The sequence below is a fragment of the Coregonus lavaretus genome, assembly GCF_964263955.1.
Source record: "Coregonus lavaretus genome assembly, chromosome: 16".
Classification (NCBI taxonomy): Eukaryota; Metazoa; Chordata; class Actinopteri; order Salmoniformes; family Salmonidae; genus Coregonus; species Coregonus lavaretus.
Window position 1 is genome coordinate 24,389,918 of NC_140003.1, and position 25,059 is coordinate 24,414,976.

Here is a 25,059-nt window from a genome sequence, read left to right on the forward strand (position 1 = left end):
TTGATAAATAACAAAAGAATCAGGAACATATTTTGATCAATGTTTGACAAAATGTCTCTTTAGTGTTATCATTAATAAGCTATTTGTATTTTATTGTAACAGAGTTATTGCATCAATATATTATTATATTTTGCACATGCTTGAACTTTACACCTTTCTATGGCACTTGTTGATAATGGGGTACCTCACCCTACTTCATCTAAAATAAGGGACACCCCAGGAGACAAATTATTACTATAACACACCATGTTATTTTACATGTGGCATTTAATAGAACAAATACATCATTTTTATTCAGGAAACATCATTGGAGTATTTACTACATGTTATGATATTGAGTGCTTTGGAGTTTTTTGAACAAACAATAATTTTTACAAACATCAGTGCATTTAGAAACACATGTTGGAAATATGTTTAAGTGGAAAGCTGCACTGCACATATGAACATCAAAGATTGATATCGATATCACTTAAACAAACATATATACAAAATATTAAACAAACATATATACAAAATACAAACAGTAAAACAAAATTGGAATGCATATAGTAGTAATACTAAAACCAAATACAATAGAAGTAATATTTCCTAACTACATTTTAAACCTAATTGTGCTTTAAATAAATACATCCTGGAATCTTTGCTAGAGATATAACATTGCAACAATGTAAAAAATAAATCCAGGTCAGATAATGTATAATGTTGAACAAATTGTTAAGACTTAGAATTTAGCAATATTTACCTGGAACTAACCTTGCAGATAGCATTACTGGGTGATCTGAAAAGTCATAGTCAATCAATCAATAATATAATAATACTTTTAGCAAAAATGTTTATTTTTAATTCACAATCTGTAGAAGCAATGAGAATAGAAATGTTCAGCACTTTTGTAAAACATCACAGTACGGTTGAAATATATATGGCAAATAGAAATCCTATATGGATGGTGTTAAGAGATAGATGGGAGGTATTGAATAGAGTTGAAGGATGGGACTAATAACAAATAACAACAAATAATAACAAAGATAGCTAATAATGTAAGCATACTGTGTCCATAATAAGTATATAGGTTGTATGTTGGGAGCTTTTGGGAAAGAGCACAGTTAGAAAGTTAGAAGAAGTTCAGGAGCAAAAAAAAATAAGAAATTTAAAATTAATAATAAATATATATATATAATAGAATTATTGTAAAATTAACTCTGTCCATAAGGTGTAGATAGTAAGTATAGACCGGAAGTAGAGGCCTGGGCATTGTTGTTCACTAATTTATTTTTTGTGTGATTTATACAGAATCTCTACAGAATATTTTCAAGATGACAGTGACTGATATCGCATAATTTGTGTCTGACTTCATATCAATTGGGCTCTTCTTCAATCGATGTCAAAAGCCAGTGGGCCTTTCATTGAGAAACCAATGAAAAATGATACTTTTGATCCCTGCGATTTTCCACAGAGTTGACTTTTGTACATTGCATTGACTTCTATCTTTAAGCCTGCGGTCCTGGTATCTGCCAGAATGAATTTCCTTTGTACCTCTCCTGTCACCCTGCAAAGGAGCTCCTTGACTCTCTCGTGCTTCCATATTTTTCCATTTTCCCAAAGTGAATCAAAGTCTTCTGGTCTTACACACCACTTGATTTCCCTAAGGCAAACTAGGCGACCATAGCCCAGCTTCTTCCCCAAGAAGAAATGGACAACAGGCAACTTTCCATTGATCACAGATTTCATCTCATTCCAGAATGATGTCTTCATCTGTGACACATAGCTTCCCAACTTCTGAGACGCCACAGGTTGTGACATAAGGATATGTTGTGGCCACAGCAGTGCCACGGCAATGAAGTGCAATGCCAAACTTTCACCATATGGGATTTGACCTTGAAGAACTTGGCAAAGAAGATCAATGAGGATCGTGTAAGGGCGAAGCTGTTGAGATTCCGGTTTGATAATGTTTAGCACAACATTAGCATAGATGAAGTTGACCGTTTCTCTAACATTCCTTTCAGGATTTTTACTCAGAATGAAGTCATACTGCTGGACTATCTTTTGCATCATGTCAGTTGGGGTATCATTGGAGAGGCAATTTAGAATCCCAGAATGAGTATCAGCTTTTCTCATCTCCAAAAATTGCCTTCCCTTGTGAATCTGGAGCATGATGCTCAGGTTCTTGTTTTTCATCAATTCTGTGGAATCCGTCTTGCAAAAGAGGTCACTGTATCGATGAAAGCACCGGAAGAGCTCCTGTCGAGTTCTTTCCTCTCGACTGTCTTTCAGGGTGAACCTGGGACCCAAGTTGACATAAATGCTGTCAAGAAAATCAAAGTGCTTCTTCATGTTATGTCTGAGGTTGTACAAAATATCTTCAAAATCCCGGAGAATGTAGTAATACGAGGCATGTTTGTGATGTCTGGAATCGTTCCTCGCAACATCTTGGATTGGAATTCCGCCAGAGAGAACCTCACTCAGAATGTCATGACGGACATTGCCTGAAGAAAACACTGGAATCTTTTCCAGTATTTCGATAATGATGACTGCAACCTGAATTTCTCCAAGGCAACCTGCAGTGTTGAAAGGGCTGTTGTCTCTCTTGTTTTGTACTCTCAGAGTAGCCTCCTTCTTTGCAATCTCCTGTGTTTCTCTGAAGGCCTCTGTTGCTGACTGGGCCATTCTGAGATAGCCTTTCAGCTTTTCAGGTTTTATGGGATCTTCTTTGTCACTTTGTATGGCACTCTTTAGCTCATGCTTGATCACTTGTGCAGATGTGTCAGAAATGTAAGAGCTATCTCTGGAAAGATCTTTCGCATTCTTTGCCCAGTCCTTCGCCTCCCTGAAATCCCTTTTCTTCAGGTATTGGTATCTGGCAAGAAGCTGAGAGATGACAGCATCTTTTTCAAAGCGCTTGGCTGCATTGAATAGCACATTTTCTTCAACACCTGGTGTCTCCTTTGCAATATCCTGGATGAGAGGTGAGAACTGAGAATCTTCACCCTTGACTGAGTGATGTCTTTTCACTAACATGGTGTGAACATCCTTCATGAGTTTGTCTTTGCCCTGTATGCACTCATAAAGCTTGTCTGTGGTGAGCAGTAGATCGGTAATCTCAGCTTTGGTTACACTGTATGTGGTTGTAAGCTCCTGCAAACAGTGCACGGCCATGCTTGAGTGGATCATTCTCACTGCCTCGAATACAACCTTAGCCTCCTCTGTGCAGCAGGTCACTAGAGTGGAAAACTTCCCAAATCCAGCCTTAACATCGGAGGATCCACTATGTGGCTTGGTCTGGAGCCCAAGAAACTCTTCACAGAGAGATACTGAGAGCGTTGCACCCTTGCAGTAGACATTCAACAAGACCAGAACAGCAATGAGTTGTCCATGTTTGTGATTTATGTTGAAGCTCTTTAGGGTGTTGCGAGCCACACCCTGTATATACTCGGGTGAAAAGTTCTTCTTCATGATCATGAAAGCGTAGAATGTATCTGCATTCTTGTAGGTCTTCTCAATCTCCTCGAGTTTTTTCTCGAACTGCCACTGCTCCATTTCAGAGAGGTTATTGCCAATGTACACAGTGTCTTCAGTTGATTCAGTCTTCTCCCAAGACTCAGCCCTCGTGCAATTGAGTAGAATAACCTGCGGGGACCAAGATCCAATGTCCCTCTTGACAAATTTTTTCTCAATGAGCTGCTGCAAATCATACACGTCATCCATTTCCTCAAAGTCATCTAGCATGAGCAAAACAGGAATCCGGGGCGACTGCTCTGTTGTCTCATACATCAGCAGCTTGACCACTTGCTCGGCAACAACAGCATGATCAGCAGTTCTGTCCTTCAGAACAGCACAACGGAACTTGTCTTTCAGTGCCCATAATATATGCATGGCTAGTGTAGTTCCACCACATCCTGGAACATGGAAAAGGTTGAAGGACACACAAGATTTTCTCAAAGAGCTCAAAGCTGGTAGGACAGTGTTCGTGATGAAGTCGAACTTGTCCCGTTTGATGAATGGCATGGATCCTGGCTGCTCAGAGAAATAGAAGTTCCACCATGACACCTTTCCTCCTTTGTAGAACTTCTCCTGGATAAGGGCCTTGTCTTCATTTCCACCCTCACACTGGTTTACACACAGAACATTCAGGGTGTCCAGGCTGCTCTCCTCTTTCTTTTTGAACAGCACTTTGCTTCCTCCTCCACAGGGTAGGAAACGGCTGGATTTCCGGTTGTCTGACCACAGGCTGAGGACGGTGCCGTTAACCTCAGCAAAACTGAGCTCATAGATTGACCTTGCTTTAATGTCTAATCCATAGCGGGTTTCAATCAGGTCCCTCCAGCAGGTGAATGCTTCTTCATTTTCACAGATGCAAAGTATTTGCTCTATTCCTTTGAGCTCCTGCCAGAATGTGCTGAAAGTCTCAAGTAGAGGGTCCATTTTCTCACTCACAGTAGAGAACAATATGAAAATAACCAGGAATCTCTTGTGTGGTAGCACATCTTTCCGGCACAGGAATGAAATCACATTTCGTACAGACGCTCCTTTCTCTATCAACCAGTCATCTACATCTGAGGGGACCTCTCCTTCGATACCCCCATTGCAGAGGATCCAGCTGGTGTTTCGAGTCAGTTTTAGCTTGCTAGCAATGTCTTCGACAGCCTCTGTGATTTTATATTGTACTGGCAAGTGGACATTTATTGTACTCTGGTCTTCAAAGTGCTTCATCAATCCATTTTTTGTCGACTCTGGGTCAAAGTCCAAAACAGCAGTTGGGTTCAGTTCAGGAAGAAATCCCAGGGAGTCCAATTGAACTAAATGTGATTTGTTGGTCACTATCACATACCGCTCAAAGTGGGATTTGTCTAAGGATTGGGATCCACCTGTTATCATTTCACTTAGTCTGGAGCCCTGGACACTACTCTTAACCACACTAAGGCGCTTTTCCTCCGCTTGTTTTCTTAGCTGTGATAGCTGTGACACATTGCAGACAAATCTATTGTATTCTTCCATCGGCTTGGCAAAAGTGGTTAGTGCAAGGAGATCCCTGCTGCTGCTACTATCACGAATGAAGAATAGTTTTTTCTCTTCTTTCTCCATTTCTTTGCTTTTGGACTTCCTCTTTGATTTCCTTGTATCCAAGCTGAAAACATGATAGATGTTCTCTTGACAGATCACAAAGTCTGGCACGATGTCCACTTCTATCACATACTTCTCTGATGATGTCATATCGGGATTGAGAACCTCAACAAATCGAGGTGGTTTGATGCACATCTTGGCTGCCTGGATATGTTTATACTCAAAATGACCCTCAATGGCTTGTGGCAGAGCATTGACATATGCCTCTTTGTCCTGGACGCTAACTCCCAAAACTTGTCCATGAACAAAGTCTGGCTTGTCGCCAACTCCAAAATGTATGGTGCCATTAGTGCGACTATTCATGCAGGCTGCTGCAAATCGAATAACCTCATCAGTGAACTTGTTCATTTTGCTCTCCACAGCTGCCTCTGACATATGGATGTATCCTTTATATTCATGACAGGGTTCAATATAGTCTGATGCACCTGATTCTGTTACATCAAGAATGCTGTTCGCCTTGTATCGGCAGGCATCATGGTGTCGATGAAAAGGGTACGGCTTGCACGGTCTACCAGACTGATTTGTTGTTGGGTTACTCAACTGCACTTTCTTAAGTTTCAAAAGCTCATCCCTCTTGTGAATGATCAACTTTGCTGGCCCCAGTGTGACACCCACCTCTAGTAAATCAGATTTCTCTAAAAGTAAAAGACTGGGCCCATTAATGTTCTGCTGAAGCAAGATATTTGCAGATTCACTGTCCACACAAGCCTCGTTGAGAGCCCATTGTTTCACGTGATGTTTATTCCAATCCTTGATCTCAGCTGGCAGGTCAGTTGGTTTGCCTTCCTCTTCATTCTGAAATAAAATAGGCTGATTTGATTGAAATTCATATGCCGTATAGATGTTAACAACAAAATCATTCACCATTGAGCAGGTTTACTCAACATTTGGTGGTGTTTTAGCCCATATTCAGCTATCACCACAAGCCAAACATAACAGATGTGTATACTGCACAAAGCAAGCATGAAAAATCTTTAGAAAATCATCAGATTCACATAATACATATGTGGTCTCTGGTGTTTCTGAGAAGGCAGCATATTTTGAGGATATTATACAAATTGATGATTGCAAAGTGCGTTTTATATACAGTAACAGTCAAAGGTTTGGACACACCTACTCATTCCAGGGTTTTTCTTTATTTTTACTATTTTCTACATTGTAGAATAATAGTGAAGACATCAAAACTATGAAATAACACATATGGAATCATGTAGTAACCAAAAAAGTGTTAAACAAATCAAAATATATTTTATATTTGAGATTCTTCAAAGTAGCCACCCCTTTGCCTTGATGACAGCTTTGCACACTCTTGGCATTCTCTCAAACAGCTTCACGAGGTAGTCACCTGGAATGCATTTCAATTAACAGGTGTGCCTTGTTAAAAGTTAATTTGTGAAATGTATTTCCTTCTTAATGCGTTTCAGCCAGTCAGTTGTGTGGTGACAAGGTAGGGGTGGTATACAGAAGATCGCCCTATTTGGTAAAAGACCAAGACCATATTAAGGCAAGAACAGCTCAAACAGCCCTGCAGATAACATTACTGGGTGATCTGAAAAGTCATAGTCAATCGATCAATAATATAATAATACTTTATTTTATATTTATAATCTGTAGAAACAATGAGAATAGAAAGGTTCAGAACCTTTGTAAAACAATAGAAATCCAATATGGATGGTGTTAAGAGATAGATGGGTGGTGTTGAAGGATGGTACTAATAACAACTAACAACAACTAATAACAACAAGATAACTAATAATGTAAGCATACTGTGTCCATAATAAGTATATAGGTTATATAATTGAGAGCTTTTGTGAAAGAGCACAGTTAGAAAGATATGGCATATAGAAGCAAACCGGATGGACATCATGAAAATGATTGGAGAGGTTGAGGGTAGAGGAAGTTCAGGAATAAAAACAAACAAAATATAATTATTGTAAAATTGACTGTGTCCATAAAATGTATATAGTATGTATAAGCTGGAAGTAGAGGCCTAAGCATTGTTGTTCACTAGTTTACTCCAATTAGGGAAGGGGTGGTGGGGTTGGAAAGTAATAAAGGGAAATATATTTTTAAAAAGGAAATGTATATGTATGTGTATATATGTATGTATATATGTATGTATGTGTATGTACAGTTGAAGTCGGAAGTTTACATACACTTAGGTTGGAGTCATTAAAACTCGTTTTTCAACCACTCCACAAATTTCTTGTTAACAAACTAGTTTTGCAAGTCGGTTAGGACATCTACTTTGTGCATGACACAAGTAATTTTTCCAACAATTGTTTACAGACAGATTATTTCACTTATAATTCACTGTATCACAATTCCCGTGGGTCAGAAATTTACATACACTAAGTTGACTGTGCCTTTAAACAGCTTGGGAAATTCTAGAAAATGATGTCATGGCTTTAGAGGGTTAAGGACAACAAAGTCAAGGTATTGGAGTGGCCATCACAAAGCCCTGAACTCAATCCTATACAAAAGTCGTGGGCAGAACTGAAAAAGCGTGTGCGAGCAAGGAGGCCTACAAACCTGACTCAGTTACACCAGCTCTGTCAGGAGGAATGGGCCAAAATTCACCCAACATATTGTGGGAAGCTTGTGGAAGGCTACCCGAAACGTTTCACCCAAGTTAAACCATTTAAAGGCAATGCTACCAAATACTAATTGAGTGTATGTAAACTTCTGACCCACTGGGAATGTGATGAAATAAATAAAAGCTGAAATAAATCATTCTCTCTACTATTATTCTGACATTTCACATTCATAAAATAAAGTGGTGATCCTAACTGACCTAAGACAGGGAATTTTTACTAGGATTAAATGTCAGGAATTGTGAAAAACTGAGTTTAAATGTATTTGGCTAAGGTGTATGTAAACTTCCGACTTGAACTGTATGTATATACAGTGGGGAGAACAAGTATTTGATACACTGCCAATTTTGCAGGTTTTCCTACTTACAAAGCATGTAGAGGTCTGTAATTTTTATCATAGGTACACTTCAACTGTGAGAGACGGAATCTAAAACAAAAATCCAGTACATCACATTGTTTGATTTTTAAGTAATTAATTTGCATTTTATTGCATGACATAAGTATTTGATACATCAGAAAAGCAGAACTTAATATTTGGTACAGAAACCTTTGTTTGCAGTTACAGAGATCATACGTTTCCTGTAGGTCTTGACCAGGTTTGCACACACTGCAGCAGGGATTTTGGCCCACTCCTCCATACAGACCTTCTTCAGATCCTTCAGGTTTCGGGGCTGTCGCTGGGCAATACGGACTTTCAGCTCCCTCCAAAGATTTTCTATTGGGTTCAGGTCTGGAGACTGGCTAGGCCACTCCAGGACCTTGAGATGCTTCTTACGGAGCCACTCCTTAGTTGCCCTGGCTGTGTGTTTCGGGTCGTTGTCATACTGGAAGACCCAGCCACGACCTATCTTCAATGCTCTTACTGAGGGAAGGAGGTTTTTGGCCAAGATCTTGCGATACATGGCCCCATCCATCCTCCCCTCAATACGGTGCAGTCGTCCTGTCCCCTTTGCAGAAAAGCATCCCCAAAGACTGATGTTTCCACCTCCATGCTTCACGGTTGGGATGGTGTTCTTGGGGTTGTACTCATCCTTCTTCTTCCTCCAAACACGGCAAAATGGAGTTTAGACCAAAAAGCTCTATTTTTGTCTCTTCAGACCACATGACCTTCTCCCATTCCTCCTCTGGATCATCCAGATGGTAATTGGCAAACTTCAGACGGGCCTGGACATGCGCTGGCTTGAGCAGGGGGACCTTGCGTGCGCTGCAGGATTTTAATCCATGACGGCGTAGTGTGTTTCTAATGGTTTTCTTTGAGACTGTGGTCCCAGCTCTCTTCAGGTCATTGACTAGGTCATGCCGTGTAGTTCTGGGCTGATCCCTCACCTTCCTCATGATCATTGATGCCCCACGAGGTGAGATCTTGCATGGAGCCCCAGACCGAAGGTGATTGACCGTCATCTTGAACTTCTTCCATTTTCTAATAATTGCGCCAACAGTTGTTGCCTTCTCACCAAGCTGCTTGCCTATTGTCCTGTAGCCCATCCCAGCCTTGTGCAGGTCTACAATTTTATCCCTGATGTCCTTACACAGCTCTCTGGTCTTGGCCATTGTGGGGAGGTTGGAGTCTGTTTGATTGAGTGTGTGGACAGGTGTCTTTTATACAGGTAACGAGTTCAAACAGGTGCAGTTAATACAGGTAATGAGTGGAGAACAGGAGGGCTTCTTAAAGAAAAACTAACAGGTCTGTGAGAGCCGGAATTCTTACTGGTTGGTAGGTGATCAAATACTTATGTCATGCAATAAAATGCAAATTAATTACTTTAAAATCATACAATGTGATTTTCTGGATTGTTGTTTTAGATTCCGTCTCTCACCGTTGAAGTGTACCTATGATAAAAATGACAGACCTCTACATGCTTTGTAAGTAGGAAAACCTGCAAAATCGGTAGTGTATCAAATACTTGTTCTCCCCACTGTATATATATATATATTTGCGAGAAAAAACAAACATATGGGGGATTGGAAGTGATGCAGACAATTACATTGATGGAAGTTACAATCTATCTGCAATATTAAAGCTGATCTACCCCCTAAAAAAAATAAAAAAAAATAATAATAAAGAACAGCTCAAATAAGGAAAGAGAAACGATAGTCCATCATTACTTTAAGACATGAAGGGCAGTCAATCCGGAACATTTCAAGAACTTTGAAAGTTTCTTCAAGTACAGTCACAAAAACCATCAAGCGCTATGATGAAACTGGCTCTCATGAGGACCGCCACAGGAAAGGAAGACCCAGAGTTACCTCTGCTGCAGAGGACAAGTTCATTAGAGTTACCAGCCTCAGAAATTGCAGCCCAGATAAATGCTTCACAGAGTTCAAGTAACAGACACATCTCAACATCAACTGTTCAGAGGAGACTGCGTGAATCAGGCCTTCATGGTCGAATTGCTGCAAAGAAACCACTACTAAAGGACACTAATAATAAGAAGAGACTTGCTTGGGCCAAGACACACGAGCAATAGACATTAGACTGGTGGAAATCTGTCCTTTGGTCTGATGAGTAAAACATTTGAGATTTTTGGTTCCAACAGCCGTGTCTTTGTGAGACGCAGAGTAGGTGAACGGATGATCTCCACATGTGTGGTTCCCACTGTGAAGCATGTAGGAGATGGTGTGATGGTATGGGGGTGCATTGCTGGTGACACTGTCGGTGATTTATTTAGAATTCAAGGCACACTTAACCAGCATGGCTACAGCAATACGCCATTCCATCTGGTTTGCGCTTAGTGGGACTATCATTTGTTTTTCAACAGGACAATGACCCAAAACACACCTCCAGGCTGTGTAAAGGCTATTTGACCAAGAAGGAGAGTGATGGTGCTGCATCAGATGACCTGGCCTCCACAATCACCCGACCTCAACCCATTTGAGATGGTTTGGGATGAGTTGGACCGCAGAGTGAAGGAAAAGCAGCCAACAAGTGCTCAGCATATGTGGGAACTCCTTCAAGACTGTTGGAAAAGCATTCCTCATGAAGCTGTTTGAGAGAATGCCAAAAGTGTGCAAAGCTGTCATCAAGGCACAGGGTGGCTATTTGAAGAATATACAATATATTTTGATTTGTTTAAGACTTTTTTGGTTACTACATGATTCCATATGTGTTATTTCATAGTTTGGATGTCTTCACTATTATTCTACTGGTACCAGTCAAAAGTTTGGACACACCTACTCATTCAAGGGTTTTTCTTTATTTTTTACTATTTTCTACATTGTAGAATAATAGTGAAGACATCAAAACTATGAAATAACACATATTATTATTCTTTTTTAAAATTAATTCCTTGTTAAATACCTCCATTTGGCCTTGTTCAGCCATACTGAAATCTTTTGGATCCTTGTCACTGAACTGGTTTCTCAGTCAAACTGAAGGAAAAGTTCAACATTATATTCCATACATGAAATGCAATATAGTCACCCATTGAATAAGCCAGAGAGAAATACAATAAAAAATGTTAAAAAAGTGATTTACCACTTTGTTTTCCGTCTTCACCATTTCCGAATTGCTGCTGTGTTGCTGCAACATGCTGTAAAACATAAAACCAGGAGAGGAAGACTATATTATTGTGAAACTGTCAAAGGACACCACCACAAACATTGTAACCAAGGTGTGGTGCACTCGCTGATCCAATCGATTTAATGCCCCTCATTACAGACACAACCAGTTTCAATTAAAATATTAAATCATGAAGTGAAACAAAAGTGAAATGAAGCAATTCAGTTTGGATTCAGGCTCTGAATGCCTACTATAGCAGCCACTCTGTATAAGGCAAGATGTAGCCGTGGTTGTGAAAATCTGGTTGGTGCAGGAGAGAACAGACAAAACCGCAAATGTATATCTGATTTAAAAAATGCATTACTTTTACCATGTCATTTCTAAGTACCAAGTAAATACAATATTTACTGCTGTTCAGTAGTCATTTCAATTAAGATTAATAGACCTTTTGCACAACGTAGCAACACCCACTTCCGCTCAACTTCCTACCTGATACATAGCTTCCTTTTTTTTTTAGTCATTTAGCAGACGCTCTTATCCAGAGCGACTTACAGGAGCAATTAGGGTTAAGTGCCTTGCTCAAGGGCACATCAACAGATTTTTCACCTAGTCGGCTCGGGGATTAGAACCAGCGACCTTTCGGTTACTGGCACTATGCTCTTAACCACTACGCTACCTGCCGCCCTTCCTCTCCTGAATGTAGCCATACTAGCCTCGAAGTCGCTTGTTTTATCATTAATATACTGAGGTAATCAGTATATTAATATAATCATATTTCTATCATACAGTGAGGGAAAAAAGTATTTGATCCCCTGCTGATTTTGTACGTTTGCCCACTGACAAAGAAATGATCAGTCTATAATTTTAATGGTAGGTTTATTTGAACAGTGAGAGACAGAATAACAACAAAAAAATCCAGAAAAACGCATGTCAAAAATGTTATAAATTGATTTGCATTTTAATGAGGGAAATAAGTATTTGACCCCCTCTCAATCAGAAAGATTTCTGGCTCCCAGGTGTCTTTTATACAGGTAACGAGCTGAGATTAGGAGCACACTCTTAAAGGGAGTGCTCCTAATCTCAGCTTGTTATCTGTATAAAAGACACCTGTCAACAGAAGCAATCAATCAATCAGATTCCAAACTGTCCACCATGGCCAAGACCAAAGAGCTCTCCAAGGATGTCAGGGACATGATTGTAGACCTACACAAGGCTGGAATGGGCTACAAGACCATCGCCAAGCAGCTTGGTGAGAAGGTGACAACAGTTGGTGCGATTATTCGCAAATGGAAGAAACACAAAATAACTGTCAATCTCCCTCGGCCTGGGGCTCCATGCAAGATCTCACCTCGTGGCGTTGCAATGATCATGAGAACGGTGAGGAATCAGCCCAGAACTACACGGGAGGATCTTGTCAATGATCTCAAGGCAGCTGGGACCATAGTCACCAAGAAAACAATTGGTAACACACTACGAAACCTTAATCACTTGGAGAAGATCTGCAAAGAGGAGTGGAACAAAATCCCTCCTGAGATGTGTGCAAACCCGGTGGCCAACTACAAGAAACGTCTGACCTCTGTGATTGCCAACAAGGGTTTTGCCACCAAGTACTAAGTCATGTTTTGCAGAGGGGTCAAATACTTATTTCCCTCATTAAAATGCAAATCAATTTATAACATTTTTGCATGCGTTTTTCTGGATTTTTTTTGTTGTTATTCTGTCTCTCACTGTTCAAATAAACCTACCATTAAAATTATAGACTGATCATGTCTTTGTCAGTGGGCAAATGTACAAAATCAGCAGGGGATCAAATACTTTTTTTCCCTCACTGTATTTCTGTTTATTGTGTCTCTTAGCTAACTAGCTATTAACGCGCTAACTAGTAAGGTGGCTAGCAAATAGCCAACACCCCCCTCCCTTACCAACCATGGCACTGTTTTACACAAGGTGCTTGCAAGAGCTGCCAAAGATAACAGTGACGGATGTACATCATCTGGCCAAGACAAGTAGCAAAGCACCGACCTCCAAGTCCACTCTGCCAACCCTGATGTTCTAGCAGTGTCTGAATCTTGGCTTAGGAAGGCCACCAAAAATTCAGAAATGTCCATTCCGAACTACAACATTTTCTGTCTAGATAGAACTGCCAAAGGGGGCGGAGTTGCAATCTACTGTAGAGATAACCTGCAGAGCTCTATCATACTATCCAGGTCTGTGCCCAAACAGTTTGAGCTTCTACTTCTAAAAATCCACCTTTCCAGAAATAAGTCTCTCACTGTTGCCGCTTGCTACAGCCCCCCCTCAGCCCCCAGTTGTGCCCTGGACACCATATGTGAATTGCTTGCCCCTCATCTATCCTCAGAGATTGTACTGCTTGGTGACCTAAACTGGGATATGCTTAACACCCTGGCCGTCCTACAATCTAAACTAGATGCCCTCAATCTCACACAAATTATCAAGGAACCTACCAGGTACAACCCTAAATCCGTAAACATGGGCACCCTCATAGATATCATCCTGACTAATTTACCCTCTAAATACACCTCCATTGTCTTCAACCAGGATCTCAGCGATCACTGCCTCATTGCCTGCGTCCATAATGGGTCCGCGGTCAAACGACCACCCCTCATCACTGTCAAACACTCCCTAAAACACTTCAGCGAGCAGGCCTTTCTAATTGACCTGGCCCGGGTATCCTGGATGGATATTGACCTTATACCGTCAGTAGAGGATGCCTGGATGTTCTTCAAAAGTGCTTTCCTCTCCATCTTAAATAAGCATGCCCCATTCAAAAAATTCAGAACTAAGAACAGATATAGCCCCTGGTTCACCCCAGACTTGACTGCCCTTGACCAGCATAAAAACATCCTGTAGCGTACTGCATTAGCATCGAACAGCCCCCGCGATATGCAACTTTTCAGGAAAGTCAGGAACCAATATACACAATCAGTTAGGAAAGCAAAGGCTAGCTTTTTCAAACAGAAATTTGCATCCTGTAGCACTAACTCCAAAAAGTTTTGGGACACTGTAAAGTCCATGGAGAATAAGAGCACCTCCTCCCAGCTACCCACTGCACTGAGGCTAGGAAACACTGTCACCACCGATAAATCTACGATAATTGAGAATTTCAATAAGCATTTTGCTACGGCTGGCCATGCTTTCCACCTGGCTACCCCTACCCCGGCCACCAGCTCTGCACTCTCCGCTGCAACTTGCCAATGATCCATTCTTATTGGCAGGTCAATGTGTCAGATCGGAAGGCCTGTTGTCTGGACCTCTGGCAGTCTCTATGGAGGTGCCACAGGGTTCAATTCTCGGGCCAATATCAATGATGTCGCTCTTGCTGCTGGTGACTCTCAGATCCACCTCTACGCAGACGACACCATTTTGTATACATCTGGCCCTTCATTGGATACTGTGTTAACAAACCTCCAAACGAGCTTCAATGCCATACAACACTCCTTCCGTGGCCTCCAACGGCTCTTAAACGCTAGTAAAACTAAATGCATGCTCTTCAATCGAACGCTGCTTGCACCCGCCCGCCCGACTAGAATCACTACTCTCGGCGGGTCTGACTTAGAATATGTGGACAACTACAAATACCTAGGTGTCTGGTTAGACCGTAAACTCTCCTTCCAGACTCACATTAAGCATCTCCAATCCAAAGTTAAATATAGAATCGGCTTCCTATTTCACAACAAAGCCTCCTTCACTCATGCTGCCAAACATGCCCTCGTAAAACTGACTATCCTACCGATCCTTGACTTCGGCGATGTCATTTACAAAATAGCTTCCAACACTCTACTCAGCAAATTGGATGTAGTCTTTCACAGTGCCATCCGTTTTGTCACCAAAGCCCCATATATTACCCACCATTGTGACCTGTACGCTCTCGTTGGCTGGCCCTCACTACATATTCGTCGCCAAACCCACTGGCTCCAGGTCATCTATAAATCACTTCTAGGCAAATCCCTGCCTTATCTTAGATCATTGGTCACCATAGCAACACCCACCCGTAGTATGCGTTCCAGAAGGTATATCTCACTGGTCATCCCCAAAGCCAACACCTCCTTTGGCTGCCATTCCTTCCAGTTCTCTGCTGCAAATGACTGGAACGAACTGCAAAAATCTCTGAAGCTGGAGACACTTATCTCCCTCACTAACTTTAAGCATCAGTTGTCAGAGCAGCTTACCGATCACTGCACCTGTACACAGCCCATCTGTAATTAGCCCACCCAACTACCTCATCCCCATATTGTTATTTATTTTGCTCATTTGCACCCCAGTATCTCTATTTGCACATCATCTTCTGCACATCTATCACTCCAGTGTTAATACTAAATTGTAATTATTTTGCACTATGGCCTATTTATTGCCTTACCTCCATAACTTACTACATTTGCACACACTGTATATAGATTTTATATTGTGTTATTGACTGTACGTTTTGTTTTATCCCATATGTAACTCTGTGTTGTTGTTGTTTTTAATCGCACTGCTTTGCTTTATCTTGGCCAGGTCGCAGTTGTAAATGAGAACTTGTTCTCAACTGGCTTACCTGGTTAAATAAAGGTGAAATAAAATAAATAAATAAAAAAGTCATCTTCCTTGCTGTTTCTGTAAACTCTGTTATGTTGGACGCGTTAGATTAAATTTAAACAAGGCCATATACCCTTAATAGAAAAGTTTAAACCCATATTGCTGTAATGAATTTAGTGGCTGTTGCATGTTGCGCCAGTCACTTCTGTTTGCTGGTCGTGACATATGTTGAGTTATTTTATAGTCTAATCATTTTATTTTTATATCCCCACGTAGGTTGTCCTGAAGCCCTCTGAGCCAGTAACAATGACACAACATCACTGTTCATGTGTTGCTGGCACTGCATTATGCAACCACACAGTTACATTACTATTCCAGTCTGCACACTATTCCCAGATGGGAACACCAGTCGTCCCACCTGTGCACAGCTGCACAGAGGCTGAGCAGCAGTGGCATAAGCCAAGGACTATGGTATGTTTTAATAGCTATACCACATATCAACATCATATGGTTATAATCACATCATAATGCTAAGAAATGATTTAATGAAAACTTAAATCGTCTCATGATTAGATTTAGAATAGTGCCCTTGTACTGTCTTTTTACAGGGTCTGAAACATGGGCCCATAGGCAAAATGACCATCACCAAGCCCACCAAAAAGCGCATGGCAGAAGGAGGGATGAGGTGAGTATTCCCTAATAGACAGTATAGTAGGTAGTAGCTGGTCATGTCCTATTACACTTTGACTATATAACATTTCAGGTGGTTTCAAGTACATTGTTTAGATTGGCTAACCACAGTGGCTGCTTTGCTTTGCAGAAGTACACTCTACAGCCCCCTTCATGGACCGCTCCCTGACCTCTTAGTTCTCCAGGTAGAAGAGGCATACAAGAACTTTAACCCTCTATCCAAGCCATTAATCTGCAGCATGGGGATGTCTGCTGAAAAGCTTTTAGTCGACTCCCACTTTGGAAAGGTACAAGTGGGGAGCCTCCTGTCTGACCAGCAGCCTCCACACACAACGCGACACATAGTTCCCCATAAGTTCAAGGTCAGCTCTACATCACTGGGTTGGAGTGGTGTGACTTTGTTGTCTGTGCACATGAGGACATTCTGGTCGAGAGAATACATAGAGACCCAGTGGTGTTCTCACTAATTAGAGAGAAGGGTGATTGGTACTACTTATATGTGTACATGCAAAGGTTCTTAGGCAAGAAAGACTAAATAACTACGGACAGGCTCCTTTATCTTTCAATTAATGAAAGAGAAACAAACCAACAAATCTGTCTGTGCAATTCATTAATTAATAAATAATTTAAAATAATTCAGTTACATTTTTTCTGTTCTCTTGTCACTGTAAATAAAACCTTTGTGTTTGGAGTATAAGCAGTGGTGTTTATTATCAATAAATGGACTACGGGGTGTTAGACAATGTGGATGGTCACAGCATAAAAAGGAAAGATGCATTGGAGTAGTAGCTCATTGCTCCTTGGCCCATGCCTTCACAAGAGGCCCACACTGGTAGTTTGTGAGAAGGCAAGCCACAGCCCAGATGTTGATGTTGCTCTTCTTCATTTCCTAACTTTCAATGAAGAACTAATAACGTTAACATTAGCACTAATGTTTGCAAGCTAAAGAGACAAAAAAAAGACACAGAACACAAGAATAGAATTACAAAAATCACTAACTGAACGGATAAACACAATTTTCAACAAGAATGATAAAAAAACGCTATAGAAATTTGATTATATTGTGATGACCTGACTAGATCATAAAAGAACAACTGTCCAGACAGAGGATTGAGTTTACGAATGGACGGTTTATTAAACCAACTTTACACAGGCTACTGTTTGGCCGTAGCCCACGCCAAATAAATGAAAGATAACCCACAAGCCAATCGTCACCTTCTCTTGTCAAGCCCAGACGTAAAGAGAGAGAGAACAAAGGCTAAACCTGGTCTTAACTTCCAATGCTCCATCCCCCTGCCCAACCCCCCTCCACGCCACTCCGCCAACCGCCAGGATGCCCGGCATCAGAACATTCCAGGCATTCCCGTGATTGGCAGATAGCAGGTTGATTGACATGTCGGACCCCGCGAACACTGGGTACTGGTAGGTACAACACAACCATCTACTAGTCTAACACATAACACACAGCTGTCTGTGCGGGTCTCTACACAGCCCCCCCACCACAAAGTCCCTCGTCCCCGAGGGAACAAACAAAGTCTCTGAAGCGACCCGGAGGTCTCCTTTGCCTGCGTGGCTGTGATGGCCGCAGAGTGCCCCTCTGGGAACCAGGGGATGAAGGCAAGGACATGGGGGACAAGGAAGCGGGAACGGGTAATACAGTCCGTGGCTCTGGGGAACCACGCGGTGACACAGGGGGAGTGGGCTGTCTGGAGCCTTGTCTGCGGCACCTGGGGGTGGGTGCCTGGAGAATGTCATTGCCAGAGAGGGGAATTGTGGGGGTTCCTGGGGTTTGGGGAGAAGAGGCCCCTCTATATGGGGCTAACCTGTCCCGGTGCAGTGTCACCTTTCTCCCCCTGGGAGGAAGCTGCACCCGGTAAACAACCTCCCCTACCTTCTCCAGGACACTGCAGGGTCCCACCCAGTGACTGTCCAACTTGGGGCATCTGCCTTTTTTCCTTAGCGGGCTGTAGACCCAGACCAGCTCCCCAGCCACAAAGTGCCTTCCCCGGGTGTACACGTCATAGTTCCTCTTCTGCCTCACACCTGCATTCAGCAGCTGCTCTCTGGCGAAGGTGTGGGCTGTCTCCAGGCGGTCCTGGAGTCTCCGGGCATACTCCGGCCCCGGGGAAACATGAGGGCTATCCAGGGGCCGACCAAACGCCATCTCCGCAGGGGTACGGATCTCTCTCCCCAGCATGAGGAGGGCAGGCGTGCAGGAGGTGGAGTCTTGGACAGCGGAGCGGCATGCCATGAGGACCATAGGCAGGTGCTTGTCCCAGTCACGCTGGTGTTTGGAAGAGACGATGGCCAGCTGCTGTCCAAGCGTTTTGTTGAAGCGCTCCACAAGGCCATCACTTTGAGGATGGAGAGGAGTAGTGCGGGTCTTGTGCATACCCAGCCTCTCACACATGGTGGCGAACACACGGGAATCAAAGTTTCTGCCTTGGTCGCTGTGGATGGACTCTGCAGCTCCAAACCTGCTGAACATCCCCGCTGTCAGGGCGTCGACGATGGTCTCTGCCTCCTGGTCAGGCAGAGCATAGGCCTCGGGCCATTTTGTGAAATAGTCCATGGCCGTGAGCACCCAGCGGTTTCCACTGTCTGTGGTGGGGAACGGCCCAACTACATCCACTCCCACCCTCTCCATGGGAGCCCCCACTGGGAACTGTTGGAGCTGAGCATGAGAGCGGCCTGGGGGGCCCTTTCTCGCTGTGCAGTTGTCACAGCGGCGGCAAAAGTCTTCCACATCCCTCTTGTGCTGCCCCCAGTAAAAGCCCTGACGGAGGCGGTGCAGTGTTTTTGTGACCCCAAAGTGTCCAGTCCCCACCCCCCCATGAGTACTCTGGAGCACAGCCTCCCGCAATGCTTTTGGGACCACCACCTGCCACCTCTCCTCCCCCGTAGCTGACTCCTACCATGCCCGCTGTAACACGCCATCAGCCAGCCGCAGTCGCTCAAACTTTGACCACAACCCTTTGGTCGCGAGTGAGAGCGCTGTCACCTCTTCCCATGGTGGCCTCACCTGCGCCTCTACCCAGTGTAGCACTGGCTGTAGGTCTGTGTCCCGTCCCTGCTGCTGCCCCCATTCAGCCACGTCGACAGTCTGCAGCTCACAGCAGACAGGCCCGCTCGCCCGACACACTGTGGCACAGACCCCCTCCTCTGCACACAGCTCTCTCTCCCGTCCCTCTCTCCGTTCACAGTGGCGGCAGCCGTCTGCAGTACAGGGCCGACGGGACATGGCGTCGGCGTTGGAGTGGCGTGCCCCTGCCCTCTGCACCACCGTGAAGTCATACGGCTGAAGCTCCTCCAACCAGCGTGCCACCTGCCCCTCTGGCTCTCTGAAAGACATGAGCCACTGGAGAGCAGAGTGGTCAGTCCTTACAGTAAAGGGCAGACCACCCAGGTAGTACTTGAAGTGTTTGACGGAAGCCACAACAGCCAAGAGCTCCCGCCGGGTGACACAGTAGCGGCGCTCATGTTTGTCAAATGTTTTGCTGAAGTACGCCACCGCTCTCTCCCCCTCTGGCCCCACCTGGGCCAGCACCCCACCCATGCCCACATTGCTCGCGTCTGTGTCCAGGATAAAGGACAATGTGAGGTCAGGGGGGGCGAGCACGGGGGCCTCGATCAGTGCACGTTTGAGGGTGTTGAACGCCTCCTCACACTCCACTGTCCAAGTGAAAGCCTTGTCCTTCGGCAGCAGGCGGTTCAGTGGAGCAGCAACGCTTGAGAAGCCCCGTACAAACCTCCTGTAGTACGAGGCCAGGCCCAGGAAGCTCTTCAGCTGACGCTGGTCGGTGGGGGTGGGCCAGTCTCTGACAGCCGCTACCTTGTCCTCCATGGTGCTGATCCCCTCCTTCCCCACTCGGTGGCCCAAGAAGGACACCTCTCTCCTCATGAAGTGGCACTTCTCGGGGTGGAGCTTCAGACCTGCGGCAGCCACCCTCTCCAGCACACACCGTAGCGCCCCCAGGGCTGACTGGAAGGAGCTGCCATGGGCCAGGATGTCATCGAGGTATACCAGACACTGCTGTCGGGGGATGCCATCCAGCACCCTGTCCATCAAACGCTCAAAAGTAGCTGGAGCGTTGCACAGGCCAAAGCACAGGACCTTGAACTGCCAGTGTCCTCTGTTAGTGGAGAACGCAGTTTTGGCTCTGGCCTCTGGGGAGAGGGGCACCTGCCAGTAGCCACTGCAGAGGTCTAGTGAGGAGAACCAGGAGGACCCCCTAACCAGGTCCAGCGACTCATCGATACGTGGTATGGGGTATGAGTCCTTCCTGGTTACCTCATTCAGCCGCCTGTAGTCCGCACAGAACCTCAGCTTGCCCCCCTTCTTCGGAACCATGACGACTGGCGCCGCCCAGGGGCTGTCTGAGGGCTCAATGAAGTCTGCCCGCTGCATCTCCAACACAGCCTTGTCTGCCGCCTCCTGGCGTGCCAGCGGGATACGGCGGGGACGCATCTTGATAGGTCGAGCATCACCTGTGTCGATCTCATGCTGCACCAGATGAGTCTGACCCACCTCTTCCTCACTCAGCGCAAAGCTGTCTCTGAATTCAAACAGCAACTGCCTCAACCGTTCCTGCTGCTCGGGGTCAAGACCAACACAGTTCCTCCCCCATATCTCCCTCACTGCAGACAGTGTCCTCTCCCCTCCCATCTGGGGTAGCTGGGCTGGGGGGGCGCGGCCCGGGCTCACAGAGGACTGTGTCGTGGAGGTAGCTGGGGGAATGTAACGCAACGCCGTAGGTGACAGGGGGGCTGGGGAAAAGTCACACCCAGATGTGGGGGAGGGGGGGCAGCCATGAGTCTCTGCTGCTTTAACTGTTGGAGTAAAGGGTTTGTTGGGTTGAGTGAATGTGACATTAGGGGCCATGGTGACCTCTGGCCCTCCCTGGAAGCTCAGTGTGCCCCTATTTAGGTCTAACTGGCAGCCTGTGCTCCTAAGAAAGTCCAACCCCAGGATACAAGGGTCCTGCACAGCCGCCACCCACACAGGATGACGCACAGTCCTGCCCCCTACTGTCAGAGTCATTATTCCCTTCCCTTTCATGGGTGCCAGCTCACCTGTGACTGTGCGGAGCTGCACAGTTGTAGGCTCACACTGAGTCCAACCTGGCACAATATCTGGCCTCACCAGTGTTACTGTGGACCCAGTGTCCACCAGGGCGGAGCAGGGCACCCCCTCCACAGTGACAGGGACATGACAAAAGTCCCCAACACAGGTCCGGCCCACCACAACAACAGGCTCCATCCGCTTGCCCTCGTCTGCTTCTGGGGGAAGTGGAGCCTTGCTTCCCCGTCTGTGCCGGTGGGCTCCTCCTGAAGAAGATGGTGGTTGGGATAGAAAGCCAGGGGTCCGCACTACCCGGTCTATGCGGACCCCGAGCCGTTTCCCTGAGCTCTGGGGGACATGGGGCAATCTCGGCGCAGATGGCCTGGCTGGCCACAACCCCAGCAGACCCTGGGACCAGGGCGTGTGTTTCGTGCCGCCTGTAGCGACACAGCACGAATGAGTTCTGTCATTTCAGCCACCCATGCAGGCTTTTCCGGCTCCGGGCTGCTCTGCCCCCCAGCTCGCACAGAGGGTCTGTCTCCCTGCACCCCCACCAAAGCCCCAGCTGAAGCCCCAGCCCACACCAGCTCCCTCTCCAAAGCCATCTCCAAGGCTACCTGCAATGACTCAGGATGAGCCAGCTGGGTCTGTATGCGCAGCTCCGTAGGAGAGAGCGCCTGTATGAACTGGTCCCGTGCTAGCTCGCTCTGCACGGAGGGGGGCATGTGAGCATATGCCCGCCGAGAGAGGCTCTCAATGTCATTAGCTAGCATCCGTAGAGGCTCTTCAGGCTGCCTGCGTCTATTACTCAGTTCGGAGCGCAGTAGCCCGGGCTGTACACACTGTCCATAGCGCCTCCTCAGTGCTCCCACTAAAGCACCATAATCACGTCTGTCCTCGGGGCTAATCAATATCAAACAGGCCAGAGCTTCATCCGTGAGGCATAAAGCCAACTGCAGTGCCCTATCTTCATCCGACCACCCCCTAAAATGAGCTAACAGTTCAAACTGAGCATGAAAAGCTTCCCAATCCGCCTTACCGGAATACTTCGGGGTCTTAACGGATACGGACGCAGCCGGGAACTGGGCGCCGCCATGTTTGTTTACATCCTGAGCCCCAGATTCCTCGTCCCGTCCCGCCGCGTCGACGTCACCCCTTCGGTCCGCCCACCAGAATCCGCGCGAAACACAGTCGACGAAGCACTCATGCCCGCTTCAGCCGCCATCACTCTAACGTCCTCCCTCAAGCGGCCTCTGGGCTCCGATGCCCTGGCGATCTCCTCAGCCAGAACCCCCGACGTCCATGCACACGCACCTCCTTGGCCATAATCGTCCCCTACCTCCACCTTCACTTTCGGATTCCCTCGAAGCATCTTCAACCCCCGTTCTCACCTACGGTAGCTAGCCACAGAAGTCAGCTAGCTAGCTGGCTAACTTTTATCAACGTTTTTACTTCTGACACCCATGTGATGACCTGACTAGATCATAAAAGAACAACTGTCCAGACAGAGGATTGAGTTTACGAATGGACGGTTTATTAAACCAACTTTACACAGGCTACTGTTTGGCCGTAGCCCACGCCAAATAAATGAAAGATAACCCACAAGCCAATCGTCACCTTCTCTTGTCAAACCCAGACGTAAAGAGAGAGAGAACAAATGCTAAACCTGGTCTTAACTTCCAATGCTCCATCCCCCTGCCCAACCCCCCTCCACGCCACTCCGCCAACCGCCAGGATGCCCGGCATCAGAACATTCCAGGCATTCCCGTGATTGGCAGATAGCAGGTTGATTGACATGTCGGACCCCGCGAACACTGGGTACTGGTAGGTACAACACAACCATCTACTAGCCTAACACATAACACACAGCTGTCTGTGCGGGTCGCTACAATATTAATATACTGAGGTAATGATAAAACGAGCGACTTCGAGGCTAGTATGGCTACAATCAGGCTGACAGGACGCGATCGCGAGAGGAAGCAGGCGTTGCTACGTTGTGCAAAAGGATTCTTAAGAAATATAACGTAAGCCCACGTAAAACAAACTGCCTTTTAGTTCAAATATGTTTAAACATGTTGATCTCATGGACTGTCCATCCTTACATCCATACCAGCTCTATCGATCAATTTGAGAGTGGTTACATTTCTCCAGACCCATTTCTCAGCTTTAAAGCAAGTGTGGCAGGACTGCATCTTGGCTGCAACACGAATTAAAGAGGGTTGAGGCATTAATTATTAAAAAACTAGTGTAGGTCACCACTTTTCTTATAGTTTAGGCATAATATGTTATGGTTCTCAACTTTAATCTGTATCATGTCATTGATTTTCATAATGCACGAAAATCGGTTCAAATAGGCGTTTTAATGTCATTAACTATATAAATGTATGTAATATCCGGATAATGTATAGCCTAACTGCGAGAGATATTCGATACATCAGACTGAACATATTTTATAATGTAAAACGTTGTCTATGTTGCCTATAACGTTATGTAAAACTGCAAACTTACCTTTCATTATTATAGCTTTCCTGACAGCAACATTAAATAGTTTTCCAGTCTCAGTGGTAAACAGAAACGATGGTCGGTGTGGAAAGGGTTCGATTATGTCGAAAGGAGAAGAGACATAAGAATGCGGAAAATGGGGAGGCGGTCTGTTGGCAATTTGACAAGCATCTGACTTCGCTGAATTATAGTGTAAAACAATAGCAAATCGTTGCAAACCAATTAAATTGAACACTAGTATAGAAATATTAAAGATTTCCAAAGACTTAGTTGAAATAGGTATTTTAAACGAGTATGTGATAACTGAAAAAAACAGAATGCGGGGGTGTGCTTTAGCTGTCCATCTCTTCTGGACAAGATTAACCTTTCCCACAATTCGGCGCGTTTCAGTTGAAACGAAACTTAATTTGGGGTGTATCTCATTCTTCTCCTCATCGCTACTGATCTGAAAAGTGAGGATATGCACTCTTGATGTAGACCTGTATTGTGTCTTATCCCCTGTTCTCTACATTTTAGTCATTTAGCAGACGCGCTTATCCAGAGCGATTTACAGTTAGGGAATGCATACATCTTTCATACTGCCCCCCCGTGGGAATCGAACCCACAACCCTGGCGTTGCAAGCACCATGCTCTACCAACTGAGCTACAGGAGGCCAGTACACAAATGATATGGAAATCCAGACTAGACATCTACTTTGCAAACATATAAGCTTGATATTTGCTGATATATTTCACTCATGCTGAAAGCGCAGACTTTTATTTGCAGACCATTCTTACCCTCCACACTCCCTTCAGGCCAACACTCAATGCCTTGCTACTGTATGGCTAGACATTTTTTGATATTTGTCCCAAGCAAGTGCCATAATAAATATATGACAGATTCTCAGGTAACTCCCAAATCAACCCTGTATCTTTTATTTGCCTCAGGTTTTAGGAGATTTTCTTTTGGTTTGGTTATATATGTAGGCTACTATGGCCTTTCTGCATTTGATAGGCAGATTCTGTATTTTCAACATTGATGCAGTGACTATAATCGAAGAACCAGTTTATCATGGTGA

The 25,059-nt window shown here is 44.8% G+C and overlaps 1 protein-coding gene across 1 annotated transcript; it reads right to left on the reverse strand.

Annotated features, from left to right (window-relative positions):
- Window positions 1–267: 267 nt before the first annotated feature.
- Window positions 268–24,288, reverse strand: LOC311143752 (sterile alpha motif domain-containing protein 9-like). The gene is made up of 4 exons (XM_084179628.1): window positions 24,008–24,288; window positions 11,188–11,242; window positions 11,011–11,081; window positions 268–5,913 (listed from the first exon to the last, which is right to left on the reverse strand). Exons 3-4 carry the CDS (start codon window positions 11,032–11,034, stop codon window positions 1,372–1,374), a joined length of 4,566 nt encoding a protein of 1,521 aa, XP_084035754.1. The 5' UTR covers window positions 11,035–11,081; window positions 11,188–11,242; window positions 24,008–24,288; the 3' UTR covers window positions 268–1,371.
- Between the last annotated feature and the right edge of the window lie 771 nt (window positions 24,289–25,059).